This window comes from Alosa alosa, chromosome 5 (assembly GCF_017589495.1).
Source record: "Alosa alosa isolate M-15738 ecotype Scorff River chromosome 5, AALO_Geno_1.1, whole genome shotgun sequence".
Taxonomy (NCBI): domain Eukaryota; kingdom Metazoa; phylum Chordata; class Actinopteri; order Clupeiformes; family Clupeidae; genus Alosa; species Alosa alosa.
In genome coordinates this window covers 14,252,626-14,272,887 of record NC_063193.1, presented here as the reverse complement: position 1 = coordinate 14,272,887, position 20,262 = coordinate 14,252,626, and the positions used below count along the sequence as shown (strand labels likewise).

At 43.3% G+C, this 20,262-nt stretch overlaps 1 protein-coding gene across 4 annotated transcripts in view; it reads left to right on the top strand.

Moving 5' to 3' along the window:
* Positions 1 to 2,120: 2,120 nt before the first annotated feature.
* ppp3cca (protein phosphatase 3, catalytic subunit, gamma isozyme, a) overlaps positions 2,121 to 20,262 on the top strand; it is a 25,062-nt gene continuing 6,920 nt past the window's right edge. Inside the window, exons 1-10 of one of the 4 annotated variants that reach the window (XM_048243589.1) lie at positions 2,121 to 3,069; positions 9,785 to 9,982; positions 11,528 to 11,652; positions 14,578 to 14,689; positions 17,369 to 17,514; positions 17,792 to 17,931; positions 18,509 to 18,586; positions 18,819 to 18,913; positions 19,021 to 19,146; positions 19,462 to 19,542. In XM_048243589.1, coding sequence (XP_048099546.1) covers positions 3,015 to 3,069; positions 9,785 to 9,982; positions 11,528 to 11,652; positions 14,578 to 14,689; positions 17,369 to 17,514; positions 17,792 to 17,931; positions 18,509 to 18,586; positions 18,819 to 18,913; positions 19,021 to 19,146; positions 19,462 to 19,542 — 1,156 coding nt within the window. In that variant the 5' untranslated portion in view covers positions 2,121 to 3,014. The remainder of the gene's footprint in view (positions 3,070 to 9,784; positions 9,983 to 11,527; positions 11,653 to 14,577; positions 14,690 to 17,368; positions 17,515 to 17,791; positions 17,932 to 18,508; positions 18,587 to 18,818; positions 18,914 to 19,020; positions 19,147 to 19,461; positions 19,543 to 20,262) is intronic. The other 3 variants (XM_048243590.1, XM_048243591.1, XM_048243592.1) reach the window with 3 other exon arrangements.

The following is a 20,262-nucleotide window of genomic DNA, read 5'->3' as shown; positions in this document are numbered from 1 at the left end:
TATAAATGCATTGACCATGGCGATAAGAAGTCCAAAACTACAATAAACAAAATACAGTAACCATATTATGTATCAAAATAAAATACTGTATTTTTGTATTTAGAAAATACTCAAAATACTTTTTTCAAGGAAGTATGGAAGCACTGCAAAAGAAGCTTTTTAATATCCCAACCATTTAGCCTATTAAACCTATAAAAAACAATACAATTTGGCCCGTCATACCAAATAGTAGCCTATACCGTAACCGTATGCAAGTCCATGTAGTGTGATCAGAAGAATAATTCAAGAATTTACAATTACATTTAGTCATCTTGATGCTTATCCAAAACGACTGACAGAGCTTTTAATTAACCACATTATAATCAATAGGCCAAAATCATAATTGTGTATCTGTGCCGAATTTCGTAATTCAAGTCCAGTGCAAAACTGAATAAGAAAATCATAAGCCTATGTATCTTGAAGTTCCAGTATGTGAGAAACTTGATATGCCTTAATATCTCCAACCTCAAGTATGCAGCTAATAAGGAAATATAATTATTATTTAATTAAACATGGTGCACTTGTCCACACTGTAGAATGCCGAAAAGGATGCTACAAGGAAGGGAATTTAAACACACTCAACACCTTACCATCTATTGATGTCATTGTGGTTCATTGAGATATCTGACATTTTTTCTGTTAAAGATTGGCATGGAGACAATAGGACATGGTTGCCTTTGTCGGTGCCCTTATGTGAACTTGCACAGGTAAACTTGCTCATCTTTACTTGCGTACGACTTCACACCAGTACTTCAGACCAGAGCTGATGCTTCAATAGCCGTCACTGAAAAGCTGTGTGTCTTTGAACACAGCTGTTCTCACATTAGCTGATTGCGATAAAAATAAACCATTGTTGCCTAATTACCAATTATTCATTACACCTGTGTGTAGTAGCCTATCTACTTAGAGCCAAAAATGACAAAATACTATTTTGTATTTGAAATACAAATACATATTACGTTTCAGAAATACCCATCCCTAGGAACAGGCAGATTACATCTTTATAGTTGGTCATATGATGACACACTTAATACTGTATTTCACCAGTTAGGGCATCAAAATGGCCAGCAGCGGCACTGTGTAGCCTATCTTGACACGTTTTGGGTTACAATATACAGGTAGTGGGCTCTCTGTTGATTTTAATGAGTAGGCCTAAGCCTAAAGTTACAGCATTTCTATCACAATTGACCAGACTTCGACCTTTTGTCTGCTTTTAACAAAATTCTGGCTATGATTGTTCCTTGTATTGCATCATGAGCCATCACTGTGCCTATTGCATTCTACTGTTGTTAGCCTTAAGCCTAGCTCAGTCATGTTATACCACATCGCTGGTTAGATCTTTCAATTTTTTTTTTGTCTCGTTAGTTGTTGTTGGTGGTATTGTGTGTGTGTGTGTGTGTGTGTTTAGCCTACATTAGCCCCCTCTGGCCCGTGGCCTCATGATCAAATCAATAAGGAATTGCATGGCTGCAGGTTTTACTCATAGCCGGATACGGTGCAACACTGACATCTACTGGTTACTTTTATTAACATGTTTACAGTCTACATAAAATAAAGTTGCCCTGTGCAATAATAGCTTAGACCTATTCCATGCCTAAACGCTACTTAGATGGAACATGTGGATCTAAGCACATGGTCACTGTTTTATCTTTCAAAATAGTATTATTATTATTATTATTATTTAACTCGATCTGTCATTATCATGGATTATAGGATAGTCCGGGCCTATTCGGGATGTGTCAATCGGGTTATAAAAATATGTTCCAAAACATAGGCGTCTGGCACAAACAAGTTTTTAATTAATTAAATTAATTTGCACAATCTGTTATGGTGGCCAGGGAAAAAAACGTGTAGCCTAAAGTTAACATCCTTGCGTTGTCACGGGGAGATGCAGACTCTACAAATGTTTAAACTTAATCGTACAAAGAAATGTGCAATATTTAACAAGACAGAGCAATTAACCCTTACGTATTCTACATTGTTCATACGTCAGTTAGTTCAGGGCATCAATTCCGCCATATTGTAGGAATTGTGTGGTTTGAGGATTAGGCTACAGTTTAATCTGAAAGACCGAGCAAATAGTGTGTGGTAGCCTGAGCTGGCCATATGGTTAGCCGGAGGCGGGGATATAGGAAAACAGACTTGGGCGACAAGCAGGACATGCCTGAGAAAAGAGCTCAGTTAGGAGTTAGCCATTTAATGACCAGTGCAGATATTATTTGGTTAAATTAGCTACCTTGGTTGGTAGGTAGATAACGTTAACCAACTAGATGACATTCTGACTCTGAAAAGTGGAAAATCGGATTAACATTCAAGACTGCGCACCTAGCCTAATCATTTTGTCAACTGGCTGGGTTAACGTTACTTCTTTTGTGGAAGAAACTGCCTAACTGTTAGTTATCAACTGATAGGTCGCTACATACACAACGCTACTTAACAATTCACGCTTTTCTTTAGTTGTCTTTGATTAGTAAGTTGTAACAACAATTTAGATGTGACGTGAGACAGTGGAATTAATTTATCTGCAATCCTGTTGGCTGAACTGTCAGTCTGAGATAGCGACCTGAATAACGTTAATGTTAACGTTAGTTTAGTGAAGCTTCAGAGGACAGTGTCAACTCTCTTCTGGATTTTAACGTTATCGATTTGGAAATTTATTTGGTGGCTGCAAAGGCAATTTAACCATGCCGAGCAACTATATCATTTCGGAACTTTCTATTTGTATCGGTTGTCTTGATTAGCTGCGAAGTGTAGGGCAACGTTAGATATTAACACGAGCTAGCTAGGCTAGTTGGTTTAGAAATTGTAGTAATAGCGTTGTAGTTGGATGTGCCATTAACTGGTAGTAACACAGTTGTGTCCAGCAACCTTGCCAACCAGTTTTCTTTACAGAGAAATTTGCTGTTCAATTAGCTAGATTACTGTCTAACGTTAACAACTTCACTCAACGGCTTGTTTGACCTGGTCAAACGAGAATGTCGGGGAAAGACCAAAAAGAAAAGCAATCTACCACTGAGCGGCTCGTCAAAAGTAAGTTTGACTAACATGATCATTATGTGATTGGTGCGCCACTGTTCTCAAACCTGTCAACTTGTGGGCAACAAATGTCATTTAACGTTAGTGATAACGTTATCAACTATTTAGCTGGGTATTCTGCTAATGTAATAATGTAATGCCCTAACGTTAATGTATAAGATAAAGATAACAACAGCTAACGTCATAATTTTCGTACTATATTAACCAGACAAATAGACTATAGATTTCGCGAGCTAAATTGGCGTGGGTTGTGACCCCAGTGTTAGCCAAGTTAACGTTAGCTGGCTATTTAATTATAGGCTGTGACATTAGCTCGCTAACTAACATTAAGCTAATGTTGGTGTAACGTTATTGTTTTTAGCAGGTGATATTTTTCTGAAATTGCTGTCTCTACTCAATGTACTTAACGTGCCCAGCAAGCATAATGTTACTTGTAATATTGACGCTTACGTTAAACTTAACGTTAGTTGTCAACTTGTTGAATCGTTTTCGTGGGCGTGGGTGTAACGTTAACGTTAGAAATCAACCTTATAAATTAGTTGGTCACAACGTTAATAACGTCTTAATAATACGTAACAGTTAGATCATGTATAATTGTAACTGACAAGGAAAGTATGCAAGTTAACGTTACATCGATATTTTGTTTATTAACTTGCAGTTGTTTTGATTTTCGAATTATAGTTGCGAAGTAAAATTGTGAATGGCAACGTTAGGTCTTTGGATTCCCCTACTTGATATATCTTTGATGAAACTGAATGTCAACGTTATACAACCATTTAGTTATGCAGAATAACTATGTTGCGTTGAAGTTTAAACTATTTTAGCATTTGGATTAAATTAGCCTAGATATCTTGCGAACTGGACATGCACAAGCCGAGCCTATTCGCCCCCTTTTGCTGGATAACAAAGTAGCTATTGGAGGATGGTCTTGCAGATAGGCTAATTTGTTTCCACGTTTGACTGTGCCGCCTTGCTAGCACAGATCGTTTATGAGAGGTTGTCTGTCTGTGAATTGATACCATACAACAAGCCATGACTACTTCCAACCAAATCTAAAACTATTTCTGTTTCAGTTTTCCTTACTATGGAGCTGTTCATGTTTTCACTGAAAACTAAGTGTTGACGGGGAAATGTGACAAATTGGCACGTCATGCAGTTCTCTGCAGACTCCAGCAGTGGCCAGTCTCCTTGGCTCTCATTCCTAATGGCTTTTGTTTTAGGGCTTGGCTGTGACATCAGTTCATCAGGAGGCGTGTGGCCCTTGGCCATGGATCAACAGAGCAGAGACTGAGAGCACTCAGTATTTCTGTGCCTTTTTTCTTTCTTTCTACCCATGCCACTGATTGCATTCTCTATGCCCCATTTGTCTTTAACATATTTTATACAGCCCAGCTAGAAATACAGCCATCACAAGAACTCCTTTCTGTCCCAACATGATTTAAGACCACACTATACGTAATGGTAATGTGTGGATGGCCATCTGAGTTCTTTTTTTTTGTTATAACATGAAACCTAACCTATCAGAGTAGCTTCATCTTGAATCTCTTGCAAGTGTATGCAGCTTTGTAATTGGCCATGTCCCTTTGCAGTAGCTCACATTATCATGAAAGGATACTCTTGCTGTGGATAGAGGGTGAAGGCCACCCATTACAACTGAAATTTCTAACAACCACAGTCAGCTGTAAGAATAATGTTACAAGAAATCTTCTAATTTTAAGTATTATAACTTGCATTTTATGCCTTTTACAGCTTGTTTTAGTCTGCTGGATTCCTAAAAAAGGGTTTTGGAGTAGAGTGAGTGTGCCCAAAGACACTATTTGTTGTGCCAAGGCACAGCCTGCATTTCTGAAAGTCTGAGTTACAGATCAAGGGTGCGTTCATAAATTCAATCTGACACTCTGAAAGTAGAAGTTTGAAAAAGACGAGCATTCTAACTCCCCGTGAATTTATGAACGGTTATTTGGGGTAACGGACATTATGGTTTACAATAGGCATGCTACTACAGCACTTGTGAAACAGGGTTTATGTGTCATTCAAAGTTTCAGAGTGTGCTCGGAGCGCTCGGAGTGGCAATTTATGAATGCACCCCAAACTGCAGCATCAAAGGTCTTTATTAAATAGTCATTAAAAAGTCATACACGAAATAGCCTATTTTTTAGATGTTGAATTTCCATCAAAGTTATGCATTTGATCCCCCCCTCCCCAATTAAACCTAGGCTATAGACTGACTTTTGTGTGAATAGTTTGGAAATCATAGATCTTGGTATTATGAAAGTGCAAGAACATTTTGAAAACAGCCTCGTCAATCCTTTTAAGATGCCAGCATCTCCCACCACATTCTCCATTCTCCCTACCAAAGGTGCTTCACTCTCATGGATATCCTCTCATATCATGTTTTTGGACCTCTCTCAGTATTAATGGATTATCTATTCTATATGACTGAGCTTCTTCAGTTTCAGTAAAATGCAGCTGCTTGTAACCTGCTGCAAGACAGGGGCAATCGCATAGAGCATACTTGTGTGTAACCAGTTTAATCTTTTTTTGGGGCAATCGTAAATTAGCATACTTTTTTTTATTTAAACCTTAGTTTAATCATTTTCTGTCAGAACAAGTTTGCTGATAAATTAGTCTTCAGGCTTTTTTAAACTTTAAAGGTCCACAACTGTATGATGCCATTTTGTGTTGATATGTCAGAACAAGTTTGGCTAGATAAACAGCCTTGGTTCCAATGCCCATGAGAATTTCAGTTGAATGCTATGGATGTAAATGACCAGAGTGAGCATCAGACATTGTTGCTGCTAGTGAATGTTTGTGTGGAGTTAACATCAATGCCGGATGGAGCAGTGGTCATCATGATTCTTAGATTGTAATGATAAATGATACATTGGCAACAATAGACATTGTTATGTCCAAGACTTGACTGACTTGACCTTGTGTGATGCAATTTGAAATGAGTAGTCTCAAGATTTTGCCCAAGACTTAGTTTTCACCATGAGTAATGTAGGGATTTTAAAAAGCTACTGATGACTGCAATTGCACAAGCCTTCCTTTGTCTGCAGTGCACGGACCAGGTTATTGGATTTATGAGTCATGTCAGTGTGCAACCTGGAGACAAACTGTAATTCCAATCATTACTCACATAGTTCATGATGAAACATCCTGCCTCCACTATCACCAAATGAGCACTCGTTGTATTGCACATATTTATGATCTACAGGTTTGGATATTTTTTGTTATGCTGTTCCTGGAATTGTCCCATTCAAAAGAAAAAAATGATTGCAGGTCTCATCAACTCTGATGAGATATGCATAAACGCTAAATGCATTCCATATGTCGAAGCATTGGGTGCACTACAGGAATAGTCCATGACAGGGCCAAAAAGGCTATTCCATTTCTGTTTCTGATTCTGGAGTGTATTGAGTCTCAACATTGAATATTGCCCAGATACAGAGAAAGCCTTTGCAGTTAGCCACCCACAATGCTTGTGTATAGCGATGCAGTGCAGTACTGAAGGCTACTTTATTGAGTAATTTTCCTATCATCTGGATTTTTTTGATTATGAGAACATAAGTAGTGCCAACCATGCATGTAAAAAATGTAATCTTAGAAGACTGGCAGATAATACAGGATGTGCTACTGCTTAAATCATGTCAATCGAAGGCAATGTAAATTGTATTGTACCCAATACAATTATGTATGCAAAAGAGCCTTTTTTCATAATGTTGAAGCTTCATAGAACACATTTGTAAGGGGTGCATTGGACAACCCAGTCCCAGCAAAGTGCACTAAAGTAGAAAATGCAAGCGGCAGGTCAGGACTTCTTTCATATTCTTAATTCCAGCAGAGCATTTTGCACAGTGTGGACATTTATAGTTTTGAGTTCAGAAATGTGTTATTGCTTTTGGCAACTTGCTGGATTGGGCATGTCAGTCATCAGTCTCTTGTATAGACATCAAAGCACACCTACATGTCAAAGTTTGAGAGTACCTTTACCAGCCTTTGTCTTCTACTGTCTCAAGCAAGGCCAGGATCTTCTTTGCAGCGGGGTGAGGCCCTTAAATAAACAGACCCTGAACCTGGAATCCCCAGCTAATAGAGGCTTTGCCTAATCTCTTCTTAACACTCGTACACAGCTTACAGGCCCTTTCCCAGCCTACCTTGTGGACCCAGGAGTGCTTAGTGTTTATTTATACCACGGTTGTCAGAGCACGATGGCTTGTCCTGATGACAGTGTGGCCAAATTGGAGCTGTGTAGATGTGCGACCCCCACCCCCCTCCCAGCCCCCACCACACAGGCAGTTTGCTTCAGTGCAAGGTGTGTGCTTGCTTTGCTAGCCTACCCCAAACAGGTACGCCATTGGACAGTCGGATTATCACTGTTTGTGGTTGTTTTGTACTGCAGATGTACTTGCAGATGAATGTCAAATCAGATCACCCATAACATCCTTCCATTAACTTTCACTGAAGATGTGGTCTACTCACTACACTGTTCCCTACACATATCCACATTTGTGTACAGTAGCATGCAGCCTAGCTCACATCATGGTTGCAGTCTCATATGCAGCTCAAATGAACCAAATGAAAGTAAGGCTGGTTCGTGTTGGGGAACTAATAGATTAGCTTCAATAATGTAGGAAAATCCTGGGCTTTCTGACTGCCAGTCCCTCTGTCAAAATGCTTTCATAGTTGAAACTATGAACTAAGCTGACAAGCTTAAAAGTAACTCATTCTGTCAGAAAAGTGGTTTTGGAAACACTCCGAAAGAGAAAATTGTAGCGGCCCTGACAAAAGCTACTTGGCTATTGCTCCATTTAAAATGTTAATCATTTGGTTCCCAGTATGTATTTTAAGACTAGTGGGACTGAAAGCTCCAGTCTCCCCACAGTGATTTGACATAGCTGCAGGGCGTGCCCCTGTGGACAGTATGCTGGACTTTGGCCCAAACTCTGCCTGCAGTAGGCACTCCCAATAGCCTGTGAGTTGGCATGGAGTATGCAAGGAAATGTTTGGAATTTTCATGGTTGGGATGGCTCTTATCATTGGGAAAATATCTCTGGCGTATTTTTAAAGAGCATTTGGGGATATTTAATGCACACCAGCCTTCACATTACATTTAGGCTTAATTTGTCCCCCCCCCCTTGGAATGTTGAGCAACTTTTGAATGGAAGCAGACATGCATTGCTTTCCCTTCTATTCTTTTATTTTGGTAACTGAGGCTGCACATCTGTGTTTTGCTGATGCTTGCTTAGATATTTTAAGACTGTTCAGTGGTTTCTATGCTGTTAGGTAATGGGCACAATTGGCATCCACTGTCATGATGAATGGCCTTTTTTCTTATAAGGTTATCATACCGATGGCTATTTCTCCTGTAGGAAGCCAAAACAATGGGCACATGTGTCTGAGCTACATTGGGCGTTTTATGCAAAGTCGGTGTGTGCAACGGAGCATCAGAACGTGCCCTTGATGGTGTGCTGGAGAACAGAACGGCGGTGCAGGCTAAGCCGCTGAGGATGTGTCTAGCTAAACTTGTGGGCTGCGTTCTGCATCTGATCAGCTGGGGCTGTGCTGTGCTGGGCTGCAAGCGTCTGGCTTTATCCTCAGCCCTGCGCTGGCATGCAAATGAGTCTAGAGGAGCTCTCTGCCTTTGTATTGCCCTGATTTATGCAGTCAGCTTGGGGTGGGGTGGGGGGCTGTTTCTTGGCAGACTCCACTTTGGTGCTTTGTTTAATTTATTTATTAATAATTTGTCTTTGAAACAAGTTAATAGCCTCTGTTGGGCAGTCTGTCCTTTTTTCAGCCTTGTTTCGGACTAGGAGGACAATGACTCTTTGAGGCCTCAGACAGGCTCATTAGAAAGTTTAGCACAGTTGTGATTATTAAAATTCTCACCCTCACATGACCTTTCTCAACATTCTCAGTGGTGTCTGACAGCAGTGCTTGTCCTGTCTGCTGTCCTAACATAATTACATGAAGAATGTACAAGTCAAGTAAGACAAATATTCTGACAATGTTTTGCATGCATTGGATTCTCTGCTGCTTTAATCAGAAGGCCATAGGCTACCTTTGGAGTTCAGATTAGAAACCCACCCTTATTGGTTTGCTTAGTTCATGACGGCACACTGCAGCCAAATACCTTTTGATGTGTTTTGCTAAAGTCCATGCCATTGCATAAACACAATGATGAGTGATGTATTGAGGTATATTAACCGGAAACTGACAGTGGCCTACCCTTCTCTAGCTTGAGAAGATTTCTAAAGGTTAGATTACTTGGCAGTTCAGCTCAGGTGAGGGATTACTGCATTTGAAACCCTACTATACTCCAGCAGCACAGCAGTAGACTAATGTCAATAAATGGACATAAAGCCAATAGGGGAACAACAGCAAAATTAGCCTTGTGTAATAAAACCCTCATTTATTTGTTGGATTATTGCTTGTGGCTCAGAACTGAATAGTGAAAGAATTAATTATTATACAAAGTATAATGTTTCTTATCTGAACCGAAACAATCCCTTAGTGATGCAACACCACTGGTGTTATGTCATCGTTTTATTTAGACTTTCCAGAATTAACAGGAAAGCAGTATATATATTAGTGTTATTCCATTTGTTAGTACACACACAGAATACACACAGTATGCACACACACATACACACACACTCACACAATGCCTCCAAGGTCTTTAACAGTTGGTGGTTCTGTCTTTTGACAGCGGTGCCACTCCCTCCCCACCAGCGGCTCACGCTGAAGGACCTGTATGTGGACGGCAAGCCCAACCCAGAGGTCCTGAGGAGCCACCTGGTGAAGGAGGGCCGCCTGGAGGAGGAGGTGGCCCTGCGCATCATCAACGACGGTGCCAACATCCTGCGGCAGGAGAAGTGCATGCTGGAGGTGGACGCGCCCATCACAGGTATCCCCCTGCTACCAGCCTCCTAGCCAACACCTAGCCCATAACAGCCCAGCTTAGAGCTACACATCGGCCTCCAGCTCTCAGTGTCAGCATTGCCCAGCCCACCCTCAGAGTGTGATTGAGTGTCAGGTATGTGTTGCAAGCAAAGCTGGCTAGCTGTCTTGAGAATCCGAAAGCTCCGTTCTCATCGGCTGCTCGCTGATCCATAAATAGGTGGATGGATAGGGATACAAGACATAGCAGAGAGACATTACAAAAACAAGCCCACACTGAATGACATAAGAAACCCAATTAATCAGAGCAGATAGTGTTTTTTTTTAATAATAGGAAGCTATCTTTCTTTGACCTGTCTTGAACTCTCAGGGTCAACCAAGTCTTCTCTGCTGGTTAACAATATCATTAATTCATTGTTATCTATAAATTATTGTTTGTAGTTGCTACGTTAATTGAGGTGTTGTAAAGAGGGGATTTCAGTGCATTTGATGATCAATGCTTGCCTTAAAGTATCTACAGAAAATCCTGTAATAACTTCTTGAATTAGTTTGCAATGTCAGACTGCAGTCTCGTATTCTCGCCAGCCAATAGAGTAGATTTATTTTGTATATAATTTACTAAAGCTGAATCACATGGATCCCATGAATCACATGTTGCTTACACAATAGTAGGTTTAGGGACTACTTATAGCCTTTCAGCAACAGGTTGATCTGCATGTTACGGTTTAAGAAAATAAGGAGCTAGATGTTGCTAGTTAATTTATAATTTAATGATGAATCAAGCTGCCAGCTAACAGGGATGAATTGCCAGCTGAAGCTGCTAGCTGAAAGAGTCGAATGGCAGTTTTTGTAAAAATTCCTTTCAAGAAGAGATTTCGCAATATTATGGATGTCATGGATGAATTGGAACATTTTTGTGCAAATACAAACGGTGTTCAGTTTCTGAAGCCTGACTGACCAGTTATTACATTGGAGCTCCCCACATATGTATGTGCTCACTACAGGCCATCATATAACTGCTGTTGCGGACTGTTGGCAGTGGCCCGTGCGGCATCGCTGGTGTTTACACAGTGCCTGCCTCTGCGCCATGCTCCAGGCCACCTGTGTTTACACGTGCTGACAGACGGCTGCTCCTGTGGGCACTCAGGCTGCTGTCAGCGGCTGCTGTCACACCTCTGGAATGATGGCATGGCCCGTCGGGCACCGGGGCTGATGGGGCTCTCGAGAAATGTGCCTGCCGCTGCTGCTCTGTTAGCCCAGCCGCACTGTGGAACTGACTTGCCCCAGAACTGGCAGTACAGCATTTGTTGATTGGCATGTCAGCCACTGGATCAGAGACAGCTCTCGTCTGGTCGCAGATCTGTTTGGTCAGCTGCTGCTGGGTTAGTTGGGCGTTATGAGGGCTTGGCTGCCTGACCTCAGATCAGGATAATAGCAGAATAAGCTTTAGCTTCAGCTTTAGATGCTGAAAACGGCAAATGTGTGTGTAAAATCTTGTCATCACATGTGTTTTCTCGCAGGTGTCTCACACGCCTTTTCTTTGTGTTTCCAGTATGTGGTGATGTCCACGGACAGTTTTTCGACCTCATGAAGCTCTTTGAAGTGGGCGGCTCGCCCGACAACACACGCTATCTCTTCCTGGGAGACTACGTAGACCGGGGCTACTTCAGTATCGAGGTGAGTGTTTCAAGGGGCTCTCTGAACTATCTGGATCACTCTACCAGTCTTTTTTTTTTTTTTCTCGCACTGCACTTTCAGGGTACAGTAAATGTGATGTCCAGAGGTTAATGGGTCTAGTGAGTGCAGTGGCACCAGATGGTATGGAGTGAGTAGAGTGGAGTGAAGCCCACTGAGTGGACCCAGGGATGGTGCTGACCACAGTCTGGGCACCTGTGAAAGCAGAGGCTTCACAGGCCAGCTGAAGACGTGTTGCAGTGACGGCAGCTCAGGCGCTGGGACGACACTCTCCAGACGCTCGAGGGCTGGAGAGGAACTGTGGGCCTCCTAAACCCCCCACCCCGGCTCTCTATTCTTACCACATCTGCTGTACAGGCCCCATTGCTTCTTTCTTTCTGGTTGTTGGTCTTTCTTCATTTATATCTGCTTTGCATGCCAGCCTTCACCACCCCTTTCCCTTTCTTTCCCTGTCATTGCTTCCAACCTCCAAGCCTCACTGTAGGACTGTAGGTGAGCTCCTCAACACACTGTAGTTCTACCCCGTTGCTGACACCCTGTTGCTCTGATGGGGTGGCTGTGCACAAAAAAGGGACAGTATGGTTATTTACAGCCCCGACAACCTCCAGCCTTGCCTGGGGCCGGGGTTAGGAGCTCTATCGATCTGGCCTCACCGGGCATCGGAGCAGTATTTGAAGACGTGCATGTGTGTGAAAGGTCACACATAAAAGCCACAGATCCGCTGCCGAAGCAGGATGGTGTGGGGGACACCGCTCAGGTGATCAAGTGGTAACACCAGTGTGTGTGTGTGTGTGTGTGTGTGTTTTTGTGTTTTGATCTGCATGCCGAAGCATGAGGAGGCACTTCATTCTGCTTGCGTTTGCATTGTGCAAGACCTGCATTTTGTTAACATATTCACTGTGCTCAAATGTGCTGATGCACTGCCCTTACAGAAGGGGGAAATTGATTACCAGAAGATGTGTGTGTGTGTGTGTGTGTGTGTGTGTGTGTGTGTGTGTGTGTGTGTGTGTGTGTGTGTGTGTGTGAGCGAGAGAACGTGGGAGTAGTTATTGCTCTCGTTATGCCAATTACAGTGACACACTGTCAAAAGCCACCCTAATTTGTGGGCCTGTTAATGGCAGGGCAGTTAGCCTGTCGTGCTGGGTTCGATTGCTGTGTTCAACCACCTCATGTAATGTTAATTGCTTGATGGATCGTAATGTGGTCACATTTTGTGGCGGAAACAAAGAATTGCAGTTATTTTCCCGGTGAACACATGCATCCCTTCGTAGACCATGTTGGTGGCACGAGGCAGAGCTAGGCATGAGTTCCTTGACACATGTGAGGATTTGTCCCGCATGACGGGCTCCTCTGGCCTTTGATCCATGAGAGCATCCCCTCTCCTCGCCTCCTCTCTCCTCCCCCCATCCCTGTCCTTTGGTCCTTGTTGCTCTGCGCTGTGCTGCCGTAGGCTGCATCTCCTCTCGTCTGGCACCGAAGTCTGGGCTGGCCTTTGTTGTGCCACCCACGCTCAAGGTTTCACCCAACTAGAAAGAGGAAAAGAGAGAAGAGCTGCTGCTGCTGCTGCTCTTCTTCTTCTCCTCCTCCACAACTCCTGTCCTCCTTAAACACCCTGTCCTTTCTCCACCTCCACTGTATTCTGCTGCTGCCTTTCTTCACTCCCTCCATACTTTTTTTCAGCTTCGTCAGCCTTCGATCGGTATGTTTTATGTCTCCTGCCGCCACCTCTCCCATTACCTGCAATTTTCGACTCATTATTCTCCCGGCTTGAAGCTGTCTGAACATATCCCTCTCCCCTATCCATCTCAGTCACTCCCTCCTCTTCCCCCCTTCTTCATCTTCCTCTCCTATTCCTTTTTTGTATGGCATTTTTGAAAAGCTCATCTGCCGTCCTTGGTTACCTTGGCGCCAAGCTTCTCGGCAGTAAATACCTAAAGTACCTGGCCTCCAGCATGTTGATGAAAAGGAGAGAGATGGAGGAGAGAATCAAAAGACTCTCTTTACAGTGCTCCCTATTGCCCATTTGTGTCTCTTCCTCCTCCTTGTTGTCCTCGGATGTTTTCTGCACGGTACTAAAATAGGCTTGAAATGCTCTTTTACCATGTCGTCAGTCTGTACAGTGCCACTTGTAGAGATGTGTCTGCTTTTATTAATTCCTGGGAAATGACTTGCCTTTTCAGAATGTCTAATAAAAAATATATGACATGGAGTGCATGGCAAACTGGACCTGGATTGAAATATATATTATTTTATGATTTCATCCTTCTTTTCAAACATTGTACATTTGAGTCTGATACACTGTCGACGAATCTTCATGATTCACAGATTAAAACACAAATTGTTTCCCATCTCATCAGAACTAGGGCTGCAGCTAACAACCATTTTCATTGTTGATTAGTCCGTCAGTTATCTTCTCAAAGTGATTCGATTTTTTTAAGGAAAGCACCGATAAAATTTGTATAAAATAACTACTGTAGACAATAACTGAATATTGATACTTTTTTATTTGTTTGTTTACTTAGTTTTTGTTGTTAATTATAGGCCCCAAGTCTTTAAGGCCCTCATAGCACCATCTTTTAATGTCCTGGTCTGCACATAACACAACATTTACTTGCTACAGAATTGATGCAACTAAACAGATAAACATCAGCCACTGCCATGGGTAAATGTAAAAATGTATAAATTTGCGCATAGCCAAGGCTGATATCGACCGATACCAATGTTAGACCGATATATCAGTGCATCCCTATTTTTTCTCATCTGAACAATGACTAATTGATTAATTGACTAAACAATTAATTGCTGCAGCTCTAGCCTTATTAGAACTCTCATATGGTCTCTACCTTTGTGCCATCTGACATTCATTCTCTCTGTCTCCCTGTCTCCCTCTCCCCGTCTCGCCTGCAGTGTGTGCTATACCTCTGGTCGCTCAAAATCACCCACCCCACAACCCTCTTCATGCTCAGGGGTAACCACGAGTGCCGGCACCTCACAGAGTACTTCACCTTCAAACAGGAATGTAAGTGCCGGACACACACACACATACACACACACACACACACACACACAACACACACACACACACACACACACACTCACACAAACACTTCAATTTTCAGTTCATCAAAAGGGGGGTCGAGTGCAACTGTGTTCAACTGGACTGTGCTGAGCTGGGTTTGTGTGTGTATGAATTGTGCATGTGAGTTTGTGTGTGCTCTTTTGTTTATGTGTTCCTTTTGTGTGTGTGCTCTTTCGTGTGTGTGTGTGTGTGTGTGTGTGTGTAGAGAGAGAGAAAAGATAGAATTGAGAGAAAACAAATGTGTTTGTGGTTGTCTGTAAAGGGGGGTACTCTCTAAACTGATTATCCGTAGCTCTGTTTGATGTTGGTCTTGGTGAGAAGAGGACTATTCGTCATCTGCAGCTTAGCTTTATACAATGACGTTCAGCGACAGAAGTGGAGTGGCTGTGGCAACCTGGTCTTGTCTCATGTTCTCAGGTGTCGTCCTCAAAGCAAGCTCGTCACGTCTGTGAAATCACCACTGCTGCTAAAGTACCACTATTATGGTGTCTCACGGGTTCTGCACTTGCACCAAACACTATGCTTGTGTTGCTTTTGTGTTAGCATGTCCTTCTCTGGCTACTGTATGTTGTGCACGTAACTTATGGTTGCTCATGCAGCTGAATACAACTGAATGAATGTGAATATGAAAGGACCTCTATTTGGGGATTGCTACTGACTACACCAAGTGTTGTGTGCATGGATGAGCTAGGCAGAGTATTAAGTGCGAGTCATCTGAACGGCGAGAAGGACAATGGCGTCATGCTGTCAGACACATAATGCATCACCAGGTACTCGAAAGCATCTTAAAACAAGACGAGCACAGATCACTTTCATTGTGGGCAGAGAGTGCTGCTTTAGACACACGCACGCATCCTCGCGTCGGGGGCCGTCTCATCGTCTCCTCGTAACAAATCACCACGGTCACTGTCGCTTCTGACCATGCACCCGGAGCCATTTAAAGAAGCCTTCCACCTCCACCAAGATGGTAGGAAGCGGTTTAACACATTACGCCTCTTAGGGCACTGAGCCATTTAACCCATCTGTCAGGAGGCGCGTGCCTCCACTCTTACCTCCAGGCCTGAGCTCATGTGGTCTAACAATAGCTTATTTTTGACTGTTGACACCTCCGTCTCCAGGGCTCACCGACTCCCTCCGATGGTGGCCCGCTCCAGAGATGACCAGGGAGGCTCTTCTGTAGAGTGTGTGTGGCTGATCTAATAAGGAAGGGGTGGACGGTTGCTGTAGACTAGACACACAATCAAAATGAGGTTATCATCTTGATGTCTGTTCTCGTTTTGAGAAAATTAAAGTCATATGGTGTAAGTGTGTATCGCGTGGTGGCAGATGTTGTGTTTCTTTTCCCCTGCTGATAACATCCGGTTCTTGTTTAATTCAGAGGAAATATATGTATTTTTCATGGTACACAAAAGGGGGATAACACCTGTTGTTTCCACTGGCTGCTCAGTCTAATCACCTTTTTTTATTTTGTGGTTTTTAGAAAAAGTTGTAAATATCACAACAGCTTTTTCCAGCCAGATACCATAAACATATTACTGAGAGCCCCCAGTTTTAGACAAAACCTCTTCACTCCCTCTTTGATTCAATAAGACCATCTATCTATTAGCGCTGCTGGAAGCGTGAATGTTTTCATTTTGGATATGCGCATAGTTGATGAGTTATGAGAGAGCTTTTAAAGCCCAATCTGGATAATGAGGAGCACACTCGATGCTGAGATCCTGCCGCGCTATCAGTAGCTGAATGCACCGCTAAGAAGCCTAATGAAGAGCATTCATCAGGCTCATTTGAATTCAACTGCACAGGCCTCCCATGTTTGCGCTCTGGCTTTTGTGCCACTACTTACCATATTGGACCAGTGGCAATTAAATCTTCACGCGGCTGCAGCCCTTTTTCAAGCTCACTGTGTGTGTGGCTGCATTTTAGGAAAACAGTGTTAGCCTTGAATAATATTATCCCATCAGCAGCATACAAACTGCTTCAGATGTAGCCGAAGCGTAGCTCTGAAAATAAAGCCTGGCGCTAGCCTGCAGGAAAAGCCTGTCGTGGCCCGATGAATTCATGTGTGAAGCTGCAGACAGGGCAGTGATGGGTCTGGACTCCCTTCCCTCACACTGGCCTCCTGGAAACAGCAGGAGCTGAAGAAACGCCAGGCACACACAGAAGAGTTGTCGGGTGTGTGTACGTGTACGTGTGTGTGTTTGTGTTTGGGTGTGTGTTTGTGGGTGGTTGGGTGTAGTTGGGCGTGTGCATGCTCAACATTCCGTGCTCTGCTCACACAAGGCTGTTTCTCGGACGTGAGGGAAAAAAGAGCTCATGAGTCATTCTGTGCGGTCCAGGCTGACCACTAAATCAATCAGCTTCGGCCGCCCACTCAGCCAAACCTTTAAAGTCCTTTAAAGTGAATTTATTTGTTCTTGAAACTGTTTTGATCGTTTGACTCTACCCCAAAAGACCATTGAGCTGAAAATAGATGAAAGAAATTCTGCCCTAAGCGTTAAATTGACTAGTTTGCATCCATCTTCCCATCCCAAATGTATACAGTTTGCCACAGGTGGTAAACATTTCTTCCCCTCAGATGTTGCATACCAACAGGCCACTGTTTTGTCCACTCATCCGCAGGTAAAATCAAGTATTCAGAGCGAGTATATGATGCCTGCATGGAAGCGTTTGACTGTCTGCCTCTGGCTGCTCTTCTTAACCAGCAGTTCCTGTGCGTCCATGGTGGCCTCTCTCCAGAAATCAACTGCTTAGATGACATTAGGAAAGTAAGTGACAATCTTGGTCGCTCAAAGTCCGTGTCAGAAACCTGCGGAAAAATCCTTATGTAACTTGGTTCATATGACATTGGTCTATGAAGGTTAGTGCAACAAGGGGTCAGTTCTGGATGTCCAAGATGTCGTAATGTGAATAGTTACTTCATTGGCAGTTTGTTGGAAAGCATGTGTCATATGGCAGTATCTAAATGATAAAGAAACCCTGTGGGATTAGCAAGAGAGTTAAGAGTTATGAGCATGTGCACTTTCGTCCTCTTGTCTCCTACAGTTAGACAGATTTAAGGAGCCTCCGGCATTCGGGCCTATGTGTGACCTCATCTGGGCGGACCCAGGTGAGGACTACGGCAGTGAGAAGACTGCGGAGCACTTCAATCACAACTCGGTGCGAGGGTGCTCCTACTTTTTCAGGTGACTACAATCCCCCAATCCGTCCCGCAATGTTGACTTTCTATGCTTTTCTCTTAGTTTCTCCCATTTCCATTGATGCGTTCTACTGGATGCTTGGCCAGATGTGCTGGACAGACTAAAAATATCACTCTGACTGTTACATTTTGGGAATGAGGATCTTTCACATTCCTGACTGAGTCTGCTCTGCTCGCCTCTTCCGTCTATCCCACAATGCCCTCTGCTTTGGCCCAGTCAGTTGGCATGGATTCCCCGTACTTTTAACCAAACACACGTGGTGGTTGAATCCTCTGTGCAGTCTCTCGGGGAGAGGGGAGCGTTTCAGAGGTCAGGCCAGTGTTGGTGCCCGCTAGCAGCAGCCACATCAAGAAGTCTGTGCTAGTGTGTCTTGCCCCTGTCAAACCATAGACAGCACCTCACCAAGCTAAAGAAAGACAACAAGAGTTCAACAGGTTCTCTAGAGCTGTGAGGGTTACAGCGCATGTGATTATTTCTGGGGAGGTTGTTGAGATGATGATGAACTTCTGTTCTGTTGTGTTCTGTATATCATTCCCAACCTGTTTGTGTCCTTATGTTGCAGCTATGCGGCTGTATGCGACTTCCTGACGAACAACAATTTGTTGTCAGTAATAAGAGCGCACGAAGCACAGGATGCAGGGTAAGTGTAATATGCTTCTCTCTCTCTCTCTCTCTCTCTCTCTCTCTCCCTCCCTTTCTCTCTCTTTCTCTTCTGCAGTGGACCTTCACACAAGAGTTATTGACAAGTTTACTTACATGATTTTGTGCTTAAGAAGCCCTCTTAGAGGTCTAGAGAGACAGACTTCTAGGGGTTATTTTTGTGAAATGTGTTTATGAGAGTGCTTTTCCCGTCTGTATTTCCCCCTTCTCAGGTATAGGATGTACAGGAAAAGCCAGACGACAGGCTTCCCATCACTGATCACAATCTTCTCCGCACCAAACTACCTAGACGTCTACAACAATAAAGGTGAACTTGAACCGGCTGGCGTTATGCTAACTGAGGTAGCTACCTCAGGCCTTGAAAGGTAGCTGTAGCTCCCAACATTATCTCATCGTATCTCTCTCTGGCCATAGCTGCTGTATTGAAATATGAGAACAACGTGATGAACATCCGACAGTTCAACTGCTCTCCCCACCCGTACTGGCTGCCCAACTTCATGGACGTCTTCACATGGTCTTTGCCTTTTGTCGGAGAGAAAGGTGGGAGAAAGCTCATCACAGTGTGGAGGAGAACAATGGAAACTCTGATCTAACTGCTTAGTTAACTGATGTGATGGTAAACGTTTCAGAGAAATGTCTGAATTCCAATGAATGCATGAACTTTTTGAGACTTTAGCTAAAAGTGTTACTTACGGAAACAAAAGGCAGAAGGTTGTAAGAGAAACTTGCGGAGAGGAGGAAAAGGAGAGCTTCCATATTATGTGTGGGGGGTTTGTTTTGACTGGAGCCTGAATGCTCCACTGGAGGTAAGGATTTACTGTGACGGTTTCTCGTGTGTTTTTTTCAACCCCCCAGTAACAGAGATGCTAGTGAATGTTTTGAACATCTGTTCCGATGATGAGCTCATGACCGAGGGACATGACGACCTCTGTGAAGGTGAGTCTCACCTCCGCCTACACTGTCTCCAACACACATACAGATGTGTTGAACACACACACACACACACACACACACACACACACACACACACACACACACACACATACATAAGTCTCTAACACATTTCATCTTTCTTCTACACACCCATCCTCCCACACATTCCCTCTTGGACAGATTCTTTGCTTCCCTCTTATTCCCTCTTCACCTCACACACCCTGTGTTCACGCTCTTTTTTCACACACACACACACACACACACACACACACACACACTCTCTCTCTCTCTCTCTCTCTCTCTCTCACATTCCAAGTGGAGGCAGACAGATGCTCTTTCTCTCCAGGCTCAGCGCTGATCTCCCTGTCTGACTGTGGACTGATGCAATAGCAGGTTGCCTCTTTGGCCTCAGAAGGCCCATTCCTTGTTGCGCAAACAAAATCTGGTCAGCACTGACTGAAAGGCAGTCTCCTTTCATTTCTTTGAAAGCTCTGCCCTTGATTTTTAAATTTTTTTTTTTTTTTATTCCCCTCGTAACACCAGTGCTTTGAATTCTCATTATTTTATCTTTTGGTCGTCGGCACGCTTCATTTGAAGGCATCTCAGGCCCTGGTGTATCTCTTGTTTGCTCACACACACATACACACACCGCACACACGCCACACATTACCACACATTTATTACACACACATACACACACACACACACACACACACATGCACA